This window comes from Bradysia coprophila, unplaced genomic scaffold (assembly GCF_014529535.1).
Source record: "Bradysia coprophila strain Holo2 unplaced genomic scaffold, BU_Bcop_v1 contig_151, whole genome shotgun sequence".
NCBI classification, from domain to species: Eukaryota; Metazoa; Arthropoda; class Insecta; order Diptera; family Sciaridae; genus Bradysia; species Bradysia coprophila.
In genome coordinates, this window is record NW_023503423.1 from 8,571,035 (window position 1) to 8,584,481 (window position 13,447).

General features: G+C 36.3%; 2 protein-coding genes across 2 annotated transcripts; one reads left to right on the top strand and one right to left on the bottom strand.

The window, feature by feature from the left end:
* Positions 1–899: 899 nt before the first annotated feature.
* LOC119074898 (protein GUCD1) lies at positions 900–2,072 on the bottom strand. The gene is made up of 4 exons (XM_037181245.1): positions 1,867–2,072; positions 1,323–1,806; positions 1,147–1,259; positions 900–1,081 (listed from the first exon to the last, which is right to left on the bottom strand). Exons 1-4 carry the CDS (start codon positions 1,874–1,876, stop codon positions 993–995), a joined length of 696 nt encoding a protein of 231 aa, XP_037037140.1. The 5' UTR covers positions 1,877–2,072; the 3' UTR covers positions 900–992.
* A 1,198-nt stretch (positions 2,073–3,270) lies between these two features.
* Positions 3,271–4,508, top strand: LOC119074894 (2-methoxy-6-polyprenyl-1,4-benzoquinol methylase, mitochondrial). The gene is made up of 4 exons (XM_037181240.1): positions 3,271–3,705; positions 3,768–4,042; positions 4,100–4,188; positions 4,242–4,508. Exons 1-4 carry the CDS (start codon positions 3,369–3,371, stop codon positions 4,453–4,455), a joined length of 915 nt encoding a protein of 304 aa, XP_037037135.1. The 5' UTR covers positions 3,271–3,368; the 3' UTR covers positions 4,456–4,508.
* The last annotated feature ends 8,939 nt before the right edge of the window (positions 4,509–13,447 follow it).

Consider the following 13,447-nt stretch of genomic DNA (forward strand, 5'->3'; position numbering starts at 1 on the left):
TCAAGTTTTAGTAACCTATTTAGAGTACCACCTATACTTGAAGTGCATTGATGGATTTGTTACTTCTCGGCTTGCCCAACAATATCGGGATATACTGTCCATTGAACAAATTATACTTGAGAATTGGTGAATCTCTCACGTGGATCTTCATCACATCTGGTTCTGCCTATAGACGATACTATTATGTGTGTAGTTAGCGATGGGTCACCGACTACTCGAAATTTTGTGACGACATTTGCTCGAGTTTTTCACTGAACATTTCCTCTTTTGTTTGACCTTTCCTCGCAGGAGTGCAACACCATTTGAGTCGGTATCCCCTCGGCAGTTAGAACATTAATAGCGCAGTCAGTCGTACTGTACGTCGGGAAGTTCCTTGTGTGTTTCGCCTTATCCAGTTACCTGTTTGGCCTAGCGTAATCTAGGATGCATAGTGATGGCAACATTGCTCGCTTGGTATGGGAAGTCAGGTTTTTGATTCTCAGGTCAAATTTTAGTAAAACGAAGCTTATGTTCTACTGCTCCGAGCGCCCAGAGCAACAATATACCTCTCAATGTAATCAAAACATAAATTAGTCTCCATCTCGGTCTCCATCGGAACTGCAGGCAGAGAAACATGACCCAAGTCTTGGTCGGGCTTACAAAAAAATGAAAAAAATCGGAGGATGTCCAGAATCTAATTTTTCACACAGAAAAAGAAGTTCAACGTTAAAACAACCGATGTACAGTTGTTCCGCTTCCGTTTTAAACTAGAAATCCACCGAAAAATTGTCACTCATTCCACCGTTTGTTCGCTTTCACATTTGTAAGGAATCTACAACAGTGAACTTTGCTAAACTTTGTTAAAAGTCCTGCTACGACATGAAAAGCATCTTCCGTCTTTAGTTTCTGCAATTTATTTTTAATAAAATAGAAACAAAGTTCGTACAAAAACCAAAAAAAACGGCCTTCACTTAAATACAAATGGAATTTTAAACAAAATGTCACGGTGTCGCTTAGTCATTGAAAATTAATAAAATATCTTCATCCGTACCATCAGCTATACGGGCATCAGTCATCTTGTCAAAAGACATCATGCAAACATCTGCAAAATAAGCAAATGTGAAGCTTCACAAGAAGGAGAAACTCTCCACTTACGTTCCCACTTACGATCTTTCATGATGGGATTCCGATAAAGAAACTTTCGCGAATGTAAATTGTAACCACACAAAACGATGTAATGTCCGGTATAGGCTGGAGCATATGGAAATGGAAAGCATGTCCTGAAAGGAAAAACAAAGGAAAAGCTTAATCGATAGTCAAAACAAACACAACAGCTCGCTCACCTTAGTTCGTTGGACAGTCGATTCGTTTTACACGAATCGCAATTCAACAGTCCAGAATTAATCAGCAAAATGATTGGTCCATGATTCGCCAAATGATCGATAAGCAAACGATTGTTCGCCGTCTTTTGCTCAATCACGATACCCATGGCCTTAGCCCGATCGAATTTATCCAGAACCCGTTCGGAATCTTTGTTCAGAATTTTGTCATAGTAATCGTTGCGCTCGTGATTCGGATTAATTCCAATCATTTGTGTCAAATATCTGTGACGAACATTGAATCTTCGCAGAATGTAGCACAGGTCGATGCTCCAGGTGCTTCTTTCGATTCGCTCCTCGCTGCAAATTGCTGAAAAATTGCATAGGAATTGGATGCGTTCGTTGTCTTTCAGTACCATAATGATGCAAGATAATCCGCAGTCCCATGTCGAATTTTGCGTGTAATGTACGAGGACATGTTCGATAAACGGTGGAAGAGTGTTTTGTTCTGTAAACTTGATCCTCATAATTTTCTGTTCAAGAAAATAACAAGTGCTGTGATTCTTACCATTTGACATGTTGGTTCAGTTAGGAACAGAGATTGTGTGCGATGACAAGAATATCGCGATTAGTCACATTTCAACCTGTGTTACACGATTCAATGGAAATGTTATCAGTTTTTTGTAATCGGTTTATTGATGAAATTGTAATGATAAAAAGCTTCTAGTGCATCGTTGTGTGTGCTTTGTTGTTGTTAACATTGATGTTCAGTGTTGTCAGACACAGTGCTGTCAGAATATTATTTTTTGCGTTTCAACTAAAATGTTGCTAGCGTCCAAGATTGTATACTTTGGGAAGCAGATGCAGATACGCGGGTTACACCAAGGTTGTATACGTTGGGGAAGTCTCGCATATGCAGATACGCGGGTTACACACCACGTTTCATACAAAAAATTCACCACGCCATACAAATTCAATTTTGGTGAATTTGTTTGTATGGAAAAGATGTGTTCCCGCGTATCTAATAAAATGGCGATCTGCGTGACCTCCCCAAAGTATAGAAGAATGAAGTTTAGAAACTAAGGGTAAAATCTATTACAATTTAGTACTTTTCTTCATCAAAAGTCTGCTGTCACTGAATTATTTTTTCATGAACAAACTTCACTGCTGTGACATTTCATGGGAATGAATCAATGTGAAGTTGTTACATAAAAAATAGTACTGTGAGAATGAAGTACTATAAAAAAATGTGGCGCCTCTACAGGCCAACCGACTATGCGAATACAGCCTTGGCTAGTGTCACGATCGTCACGACCTTTCGTTTTTACAAAATGCAATGACAGTATACCGTATCATCCACTGCTAGTATAAAATAGGTATAGTCTAATATCGGGGCACAGGACGTAGAAATGCTGTGAACGCATTCATTTTTATATAAGATTGTCATGAATTCTGAGTGTGTTGAACATATAAGTCGGCCGATCGGCTATATATAGGTATACCTATGCTGTACATACTTTCATGGGTATCTAAGCTACTAAATTTTCTCCTTTACACAGCTTCAGAAACATTTTTGTGCTAGAGATTTTTTAAGTCGTAGAGAACGTTTTAGTTCTTTGAGGCAGTAGAGTCATTAGTTCAATAGTCCATGGATTTCGCTGCGAAGTGCTCTCATACTGTAAAAACAATTTTTGACAAAAGATTTCACCCACAGAGCCAAAATCTTAACACTTTTGTGAACATATTGTGAAAAATATTTGTTTGCTTATTTTATGTCGTTGGGGACGTAATAAGATCTCTATGTCCTCCGTGGGGATATTAGCCATACCTGTTTTATACTTTCGTTACATTCCAGTCTCATCTTTTGCTATCAACTGTGAACACTGTGTTCTTTACGATCTTTACGGTAACAGTGGAGAGATGTCATGTTATGTCAAGACTGTCAAGCTCGCATGGGTTGAATGTGTGTGTCTGTGTGTGTGTATAATCTGTCAAATTGTCTTGTTTTGGTGAAAGTGACATTATTATTGTACGATCAAGAGTGAATTTTGTCGAAATCAGAAAATCGAAATGTTAAAAAACGCTTTCAACAAATGCAGACTCACTACACAATACAGACGATATACAATCAAAGCCCTTCAAAAGCAATTCTACTCATCCACAACGGTCACACAAAATGATAGTCAGAGGCCAGCAACGGATGCTGAAACTCACTTCGGTTTCCAGACCGTAAAGGAAAGTGAAAAGGCTGAAAAGGTGCACAAAGTGTTTGAAGAAGTGGCCAAATCATATGATCTAATGAATGATGCAATGTCGTTCGGTGTTCATCGACTTTGGAAAGATATATTCATTGAACGACTGGGAGCTAGCAGGGGCACCAAGCTACTGGATATGGCTGGTGGAACAGGTGAAAATTGATCGCGTTTTACAGTAAATCCAAATGGACACATAACGTAATCTCTTTCGTAGGAGACATTGCCTTTCGATACTTGAAATATCTCAATAATTCGCCGCGTCAGGACGATGTTCAAAGTCATGTCACAATCAGCGATATTAACCAGAATATGTTGGACGTGGGTCGAATACGTGCGGAGAAATTAGGCTTTGTCAATGGCAGTGAAACAATCAACGATTGTTCCGTTGATTGGGTTTGCGCCAATGCTGAACAATTGCCATTCGCAGACAACACATTTACAGCATACACTATAGCGTTCGGGATACGAAACTGCACTCATATAGATAAGGTAATGGAGTGTAACAGAATTGCGAACGTCTTATGTAGAAAGAATTTCCCCGTTTAGGTTCTGTCCGAAGCATATCGGGTGCTGGCTCCCGGTGGACGATTTATGTGCCTTGAGTTCAGTCATCTGAATAACGAAACTATGCAATGGTAACATTGTGCTTGATCGTAAAGGACGTAAGATACATTTTGCAAAATTGCAGGCTCTATGACCAGTACTCATTTCATGTCATACCACCAATGGGGCAGATTCTAGCCGGTCAATGGCATCCGTATCAATATTTGGTGGAAAGTATTCGGAAGTTTCCGAAACAGGTGGAATTTGAGGAAATGATTCGCGAGAGCGGTTTCAATTGTGTCAGCTACGAAGATTTAACGTTTGGTGTCTGTAGCATCCATTCGGGTTTCAAGTTATGAATGTGATAGTGTCATGTAGGTGGAATAAATTATTGCAGAAATATTTCGCTGAATTTACCATTTTCAATTACGATGTGTAACACAGACATGTTTTTCATAGAAAGAAAAAAAAAACAGATCCTCCTTGCAATGCGACGTTATGCTTTCAGCGGACCGGAACCCGAGATACTGATTCGCTTCAATCACTCTTTCAGCGTTGATGAAAAAGATTTTTTTTCGCTTAATTTTTAAGGTAAGTAGAATTCGGCTACTCTTACTCTGTTATTTTACTTGTTCCCCGACGAGAAACAGGTCTTTATAAAACAATTGAGTTTACTTGTCTGCGCCGCACAAAGTAATCTTACTTTTATCATCAAGTTGTCAATTATTTATGGGTCGGTCCTGTTCAAACAAGGTCCACAGCTCTTATCCAAGTGGACCTATAATTTGAAGCAACAAATGGGAATGATCAGTTGTTAGGAACCTCTATGGATAATCAAAATTTACGACATCAGGTTCAGTTCAAAAGAGGTTCAGGTAATTTCAGGTTGACCTGACCTGTTCCGAGCTTTAGTCGTGGTTGATGCAAACTCACCCTGCATTTTGAACGGCAAATACATCACTGTGGTTCGTAGTTCTACACCTTAAAGACGTCTAGTTCCCACAATTACTCATTCGTCGGTTCTTTTTCATACAAACCAAGCCCCAGACATCTAATCGTTCAAGTGTAAGTTCCATCATGGGTTAAAATTCTGATCTTATTTTCATATACCACAGTGCAGTGGATAGAAACCATTTTCTCTAACATAGGCCGTGAATCATAATCTATTTCACTTTGTGTCGAAATTCAAAGAGCTTTGACCTCAACTAATATTCTACAGTCCGGAAATACAATCTGAACATCAACAATTTTGAAAATACCGTTACGCGAATTTCATCATCATTGTTTCGATTCTTACAGTATCCGGTGCTCTTACTATACGTTGCATCACTCTCTACATATTAAGTGAAACAGTTAGTTGAATTGCGAAAATTAAAACTTATTGAAACGAAAATGTGTAAAAATGCTTCTCCTCCGCAAATAGTTGAGTATCACTCTCCCCATCACTATAGTTTGTTGGTGTGGAAAACTATTTCGAAAACTTTTTCTTTGTAACAACAAAAGTTTCACTGTGATAATTAGCCCGTGTTTTAAATGTTGTATTCAAAATGAATATTAATCTACTTAGTTGAGTACGTCATGTGAATAATTTCTTTCCATGGCCTTCCTACATACTGAACAGATTTCTAAATACTATAAAAATCGACAAAAAGGCGCCAAAAAGGGCAATGTGATGAACTTTTGCATTGAAGCCCACTTTACGAAGCGCAACAACTTCTGCGATCAGACAGTGTGTACAAGGAAAATCAACTTGACGAAAATGAAAGTCGATGTTTCTTCACAAGTTTAAAAGGAAATTATCACGTTTCATTGACCATTTCTTTCGTGTCCGAATTTATTAAGTTAATCAATCTAAAGCCCTAACAAATTCGACGAAATTAATTTAATTAATCCACCAAAATGATGAAAATTTCATCAAAAAATCCTTTCCACCAGCATTAAAGCCCACATACCAACACCACCATGCCATCACCAAAACAGTCAATGCATAGGAGAGAACTTATTTTTGAAAACCGTTCAACACAGTCAAACCAGTTTGATGGTGTGTGCATTTCAAACCATATCAAACCATGGAACCGAGGTGAATGAACGGTAGAAAAATCAAAACATTGAGAGCGAGATATATTTTCATCTCGATATTTCTCTCGCACTCAATGGATGGAGCGGATTTTAGTTTGTGAATTTTTTGTATGTGAATTTAGTGGAGTAAAATGTTCCGTAGTTTACTTTCTCGCATTGTCTATGCGTTTAACCTTTTAGTGACGGCTAGTCATCTGTTATCGTCGACAATGACGACAGAAATGAGCGATGAACTCTAGCAAAATGTTTAAAAAAAACGAATTAATAGATTTTGGATCAGGGCCTATTTTTGAGAAAAGTTCAGAATAATAAAAAATCTGAAAAATTCAGATTTTGTTCTAAATTTTTCTGAAATGTCGAATACGAGAGGTCATTTTAACAAATGAGGTACTAGATTTTTTGTTATATTAGTGTTGCACAGTATGCGGTTGAATGATGCAGTTGTATATCTTTATCTGGGCTTTTGTTGAATAATTTCTCATCTAGTTTTAAAAGCAAAGTCAGACCCACTTTCCGTTTTTCTTTCGTCATTTATCTAGTTCAGGTATTAGTAAGAGTAATGGTACAAAACATAGTACAATAATGTCCATTGACAATCTGGGACTTTAGGCAACAAAAGTTTACAGAAAATAAATTCTTTAGATATCATTATTGGATGGATTGCGATTGGACCTGCATTTTCAGCACTGTATGAGAAAATGTCATCGATGATTTTTTACGGATCCATCCGTTTGTCATTTCCCCTCAACTTCGTGAATTATGATTAAACAAAAATATTCTCTCTTTGAACTGGCTCTCTTATCGCAATAAAAAATAAAACAAAATCATTTCAACTCGAAGTCACTCACCCATACCATATTACGAGCGGACCATGTACACACGTTCCTTTATTAGCAAACTGTATCGTGAGTAATGAAAAACTGCCATACACACAATCACCAGCGCAGCGTTCAATGAATTCTACGGTTTCGATTGTATGTGTGAAAAACACACGCGGATTGCCGGGGTCGTTCACCTCTCGGGGACATGTTGTATATCGTACAGTCTCTCACTCTAGTTCAATCGTAACGTTCACAAAAATTTTTTTGTACGCCAACAAAATAATAATCGCCGGATTCTGCTAAAGTGAAAAACGGCAAAAAAACGAAATTTAATTAGTTTTCCTAATCCCGGAACGATTCGATTAAATAATCGAACTCGGATCGAATTAGAAGATCGAAGAACAACCGTAGTTGGATTTCAACAGAGTAAATAGTTTCAAATGGAAAGATTGAAGTGCTTGGTGTACGGTGTTTGAGAATCGATTCGAATATGAAAATCGTGAAAATTTCTTTTCTTTCCGACGAAATAAAGATTAATGGTGATGGAAACAGTGCTTAGAAAAACGTTCAGCCCAAGCAAGTGATTCAATTTGTTCTTCGTTTACAGCAATGACTGGATAAATCTGCTGAAAAGTGTTAAGGTTACAAATTTAACTAAAATTTAACCCGTATCAAAAACGAACTACAATCAGCGATAGCGATAAAATTTGACTAGGAAAAAAACCAAACAAAAAAAACGAAAGAAAAAATCCATTTTTTTTACGTTGCATGCTATTTTCAGTTCGCTTTTATCGACACACAATCGAAATTATCGTCTTCTTGGATGATATCTTCTTTGCTATTTCATAAGTTTACACTGACTTTTATATTTTATAATTCTCTTTTAACAATTTTTTTTTTCGGTGAATATTTTTCACGGCCATGCTAATGGCCTAGTGAACATAATATAGAGGACATTGCCTCTTTCGATTGAAGTTTTATTACATTTCTTTTCCATACAAAATTTTTTTTTCGGTGTTGTTGACCCTTGATGCGAAAAATTTGAAACATTTTTCATGTTTAGAGAGTGGAGTGTTTCATATCGTTTTAGTGAAAAATAATGTTTGTATAATGTGGCCAGATGTTTTTACAGGATTTAATAAACGAATGACGGAAGAATTAATAAAAAGAAAAAAGAAAACATTTTAAGAGTGTTTAGCAACTCAAAGTGATAAAATTTACTCTGATTTGACGATACTATTCGCATTTCAATGATAACAAAGGAAAATATTACAAAATAATAAAAAATCCACAAAAGGGGATGTAAATCAATCAATCAAAAAGGATATTTTTATTGGAACAAACTTTTGTGGAACAAACTTTGTGGATTATATTTTGGTGGACAATCACGAAACAAATTGAATTTCCGACCGTGTGACAAAATATTAGGTAAGAGTTCATCCAACTTAATGTTATATACGTTCATGAAATGTGTATTGACGTCTTCATACGTGAATTTGATTTAAAACAAAAAAAAGTTACATCGAATTGTATCCATGACCAGTGTCATATAATCACTTTATCTGTAACAACAAAAATAATAATATAAAAAAAGTCCATCGGAAAAATTACTCTCCGCCATTTTGATCAATTAAACCTATACTCATACGCTTAATTTAAGTACGAAAATTGTTCAAAACGTTTTTATTATTGAAATATTGGTGGTGAGTGTGTTGGGACTCATTTAATTTTTTTTCGGTGTTCTATTGTGTCGTTTCTTCTTTTTTTTAAATAGACTTGATTTTTTTAATTCGAGTTGCCCATATGGATCCAATGCGACTAAAACACTTAGAAAATGAACACTTTTGCGCATGAATAATTCACTTCTAAAAGATAAAAAGAATTCTTTTTTATCGGCTACATTTAATGTTCTGTATGAATGAGTTCACTGTACCTAACATGGAATAGTGTATTTGGATTTTTGTTGTATATGCTCAGCTCAGTCATAAGTCACACATCACAAATGGTACCGTTTCTGACATGACTTTTTTTTTCGGGTGTATGGGTTTTAGAAGTGGAAAAAATGTTTATTTTGTTCAGTCACAAAATAGATTGGTGTCTTTTAAAATGAATTCAATTATGAATATTCATGGTGATGGGTCGAAAAAATATTATTAGATAAAAAAAACTGCGTTAGTCATCACAATGCTGACGTTGCCGGAATATGCTAGCGGTCTGATGTCACTTTTTATACTTATAATTCCAAAAGTGTTGAATTGTAAAAAATAGGCCAAGATTTCTCAAGAAACCATGATTTTTCGATCTCAGCATCTACAAATTGCTCGTGTGTTTTTAGCCTTAAACACAGCTCTCATTTTTGGACATTCTTTAAATAAATTTTTCATTGTGATGACATGTTATTGGAAAAATAAGAAAGAACACGTTGATCACAAAATAATAGGCTTCACAGGGCCTTTTATTGGTGATTTCAATTACCGAATCTACCTGATTTACCAATGAGATTACCAAAATTACCTAATTTACTGACAAAATTACAAAAAAGTAAGTTCATCGGTAAATCAAGTACATTCGGTAATTCAAAAATTACCAACAATCCCTGATGGCTTCGTGTTGAAGCTTCCCAATTTTCATGTTTGGATGGTACAATTTAGTACCAAAGTTTGTATTGCTATAGCTTCAGATCGTGTTGTCTGCTACATTTTTCTGCATTCGGCCAAAAATGTGTCATCATGGTCATCTTCGCGGTGAAAAATCTATTAAAACAATGTCTTGGCCAAAAATGAGTCATTAAGTTTAAGGCCGAAACCACACGAGCAATCTTGAGTTGCTGAGATCGAAAATTCATCGTTTTTATTGTAATATCCGATTTGTAGTATAAGTCAGACAATGGAAAACGCAGTATAATTGTCGATCTCAGCAATGCAAAACTGTTCGTATGTTTTCGGCTTAACGATTCAAATAATTTGGTTGCCCTTTTATCTCAAAATTCCTGCAATTTATGGGACCCTTGACCATAGATGGAAATAACCGGTAGTCTTCCTTACACCAAAAACACACCAGCAATTTTACATTGCTGGAACCGACAATATACTGCCTTATATCCATTAGATAGACATGGAAAACAAAGCATTTATAAAATTAGTCGTGTGTTTTCGGCCCAAGTATTCATTTGATTCAATCGATGGATAGGCTGAGGTAGGACATGTTTGTCGAATGGCATCATTAGTATATGTAAAATTTAGAGAGCCTTTTTCATAGCACAGTGTCGTCGCATGCTTTCTAACCCACTTGAGAGTTGACACTTATCATTTCTTATCTGTCATTGGACAGATAAATTGCCGACTTTTATTATTTGTGACGCTTTGATTATCGCTTTCAACATCGACTTGACCATTTTGATATTTTCTGAACATCATCTTCTTAGCGTTGAACAATGCCTGCGTCGGTAACACTTGTAGGAACGAGTCCCGTCACAACTATATTCTTCCCATCAATCAATTCCTAACTCAAATTCGATGCAAAACTTCCAATGACTCGTAAAGTTCCAAACAAAATGCTAATTGAATTAGACAACGTTTCTATTTATCGTCAACGATTTTATTTTGATTCTACTCTTTTTTTGCCACGCTATCATCATTACATTGATTTTACTTCAGATAGTTTAACTAGGGAAGTCATTAGCATAATGTTGTGTAACTTTAATTAACGATCCAAGTGAGTCTGAAAGTTAGTTTTTAAAACTTTACTTTTGTGAAATTCTGTTTATTTGCAAACAACAGACGTTTGCTGCAATAGAACAATATTTATTCAAAGACTTCGTTTTACAAACTTTTAGATTGAAAAGTTTTCTTAGAAAGACTTACAAAGTTTACTTACTTTTCCAGGTACAATCGATCGACATCTACTTTGTCTGATACATCATCTTTCAAAGAAGCACCTATTCGGTACGGAACATATTCTTATGCGTCCATTATAATGGCGGACGACAATGGTTAGACCGGCCTTTTATACGTAAGTAGAGAACAATATGTTTTTAAGATGTTTGTTAATACATTCACAGAAAGTAGAATAGTTGCAACAGCGCTAAATCTTTAAAGGATACTAGTGTATACGGGATTGTGTGGGCTTATCTGCAGGCACTGCATTTATACCAGGCCCGGACTGGCTACCAAAAGGCGCATCGGGCTAATTGGATGAAAAAGGCTCAGAGGCACCTAAATAAACTTTATTGGTCTGAGGAGCGCCAAAAAGCAAACGGTGTATCGGGCATCGCCCGATCGCCCACTATAGCCAGTTCGGGCCTGATTTATACTAAAATTTCGGATCATTTCGGTCATACTAGTCTTCTTACATCGATAGGCAGAACTGAAGTTTTCTTCAATCTGTCACAGACGGCAAGCATATTAACAGTTTTACTATCTGATCTGTTACTTCACTTGATAGAAGATTTTCAGAGATTTTTTCAGCAATCTTTTACTTCATTTGTTTTGAACAAGATTCTTGCTATATAAGACCTCATTACTTAGAGCTTGTCGTTTATTATTGCTGTTGTTGGTGATAACAGATGACAGCCGTCTGTAATAGGTTAAATTCTCTTCATTGCCTCAGTCTGGTTTGAAATGACTACGATCGACAGAAAGGTAACAAGGTAAACTAAAAAGTGTACGTCCGGGAGAATGAGTCTGATACATAAATTTTTTACCTAACTATTCGAGCTTATTCGAGCTTTTTATGTTACCGACGCAATTTAAAACCAACGAACAATAGACTTGCTTGAACCATTGCTTGAAACGGAAATCAAAATATTGAATCTCTACAGCCAACTATTCCTAGAGGTGAAACTTACAGTTTTAAACTGAAAAGTCTATTTCCAATAATTCACGATTCATTCCCATATCTGAACAATCAATTAATCATTTGTGTGCAAAAACGTACAGAAACATTGATGATAAATATTATATGTCTATACAACGTACTTCCTCCCTAGCAACTCCCTCCGATATTCCAATTATTGAGTAAATAAAAGAATATTTAATCGAAACGAAAGAAAAAGGAAAAAAAAGAATTTCTCATTTGTATGTACGACTGCTCAAGTGCCGTGCATTTCCTTTCGTCGATTTTCCTCGTTCCTCTCTCTCGATTGAAGGGATCAATTTACAGATGTCACAGATCGGGGGGAGAACGGCTGAACTGTGTACGGATTACAGTATGGAAACAATCCCAATTCAATCTTTTGATTACCGTGTATATCGTCAGGTCGATATATAAAATAAATTGCATTATTTAGCACGTCACAGTCAGTGTACCGGGATCATATGAAAATAAGAAATTAATCAACACCACTCCATCCCCAACTGGATAGTAAGGGAATTCAGCAATCCAGGTTATCAATCACAATCAAATGAAAGCAATCATTTCTGGCCACTATCCGGTAATATAATAGCAAATATAGTGAATATAATCAACGCATATACGTACATACGTGTGTACGAACAATCCGCCTAGGAAATGTTTTTGCAGTCGAGAACGAGCCGATGCCAGCGTTTTGCTGCTTTTTTTTTTCTTCGGTGAACAGAAAACGCCTCTTCGCAAAATTACATTTACATTACGTAAATGATGCGGTACAGGCGGTATAGCACTATATATCTAAATGTTTCTAGTGTCACTGAACTCCATAATTAGATTTCGCACTAATTTTTGTTGTTGATGTTGAATGCGTACAATTCAACAATGGGCTATTACCATGTAGCATGTGATATCGTTATTTAAAAGCTTTCGTTTGTTGAAATTAGAGGTAGTTCGGTTTTCGCGGGATACAACTAAGTTGGAACAAAAATTTCGCAGAATAAACGTTTGAAAATTGTAACGACGCTGCTAGTTATTGGTCTATTGGAGTCAATTTGTTATACCTGCCAATTCAACCATAATGAGCTACAGTGAACGACATCTCAAATGTCTCACTGTCAAATTTTTCTGAGAATTTTATTGTGTCATTGCAAATTCACAATGACATTCTCTGAAAAAAATGACAGTGAGACATTTGAGATGTCGTTCACTGTAGATTTTGTTTGAAAGAGAGACTGTTTTTCAAAAGTGGTTGCAACAAGCTTAGAGAAGTCAAGTAAGATTTAAGATGGAGGTAGGCTCGAGCTTTCCCTGTCATGTTGCCCACGATATATAATTCAATAGGCTTGACCGCATTTAATTATTGAGTTGAGCTCGTAGTTTCAATTCTTAACCGCAACACTATAATTCTGTCAATCGGGTCCACAATAACAATCTGATTGAATCGTGAGTGGCTGTGACAGTATCTACGAGCGACATCTATCATTCTCGCGTTGTATTAAGTGTTAAATGTCTCGTGCATCGTTTGTATTGTAAGGCGTCTTATGGACAGCTAACATATCAGCAAGGATAGAAAATTAAAACATTTCATGTAAGTTGATCCGAG

Coding starts and splice junctions, on each gene's coding strand:
- LOC119074894 (XM_037181240.1), top strand. CDS start 3,369: ATGTTAAAAAACGCTTTCAACAAATGCAGACTCACTACACAATACAGA. Junction 3,706..3,767: donor GGATATGGCTGGTGGAACAG/GTGAAAATTGAT, acceptor TCTCTTTCGTAG/GAGACATTGCCTTTCGATAC. Junction 4,189..4,241: donor AATAACGAAACTATGCAATG/GTAACATTGTGC, acceptor GCAAAATTGCAG/GCTCTATGACCAGTACTCAT.
- LOC119074898 (XM_037181245.1), bottom strand. Junction 1,260..1,322: donor CGACTGTCCAACGAACTAAG/GTGAGCGAGCTG, acceptor TTTTCCTTTCAG/GACATGCTTTCCATTTCCAT. Junction 1,082..1,146: donor GAATCCCATCATGAAAGATC/GTAAGTGGGAAC, acceptor CTTATTTTGCAG/ATGTTTGCATGATGTCTTTT.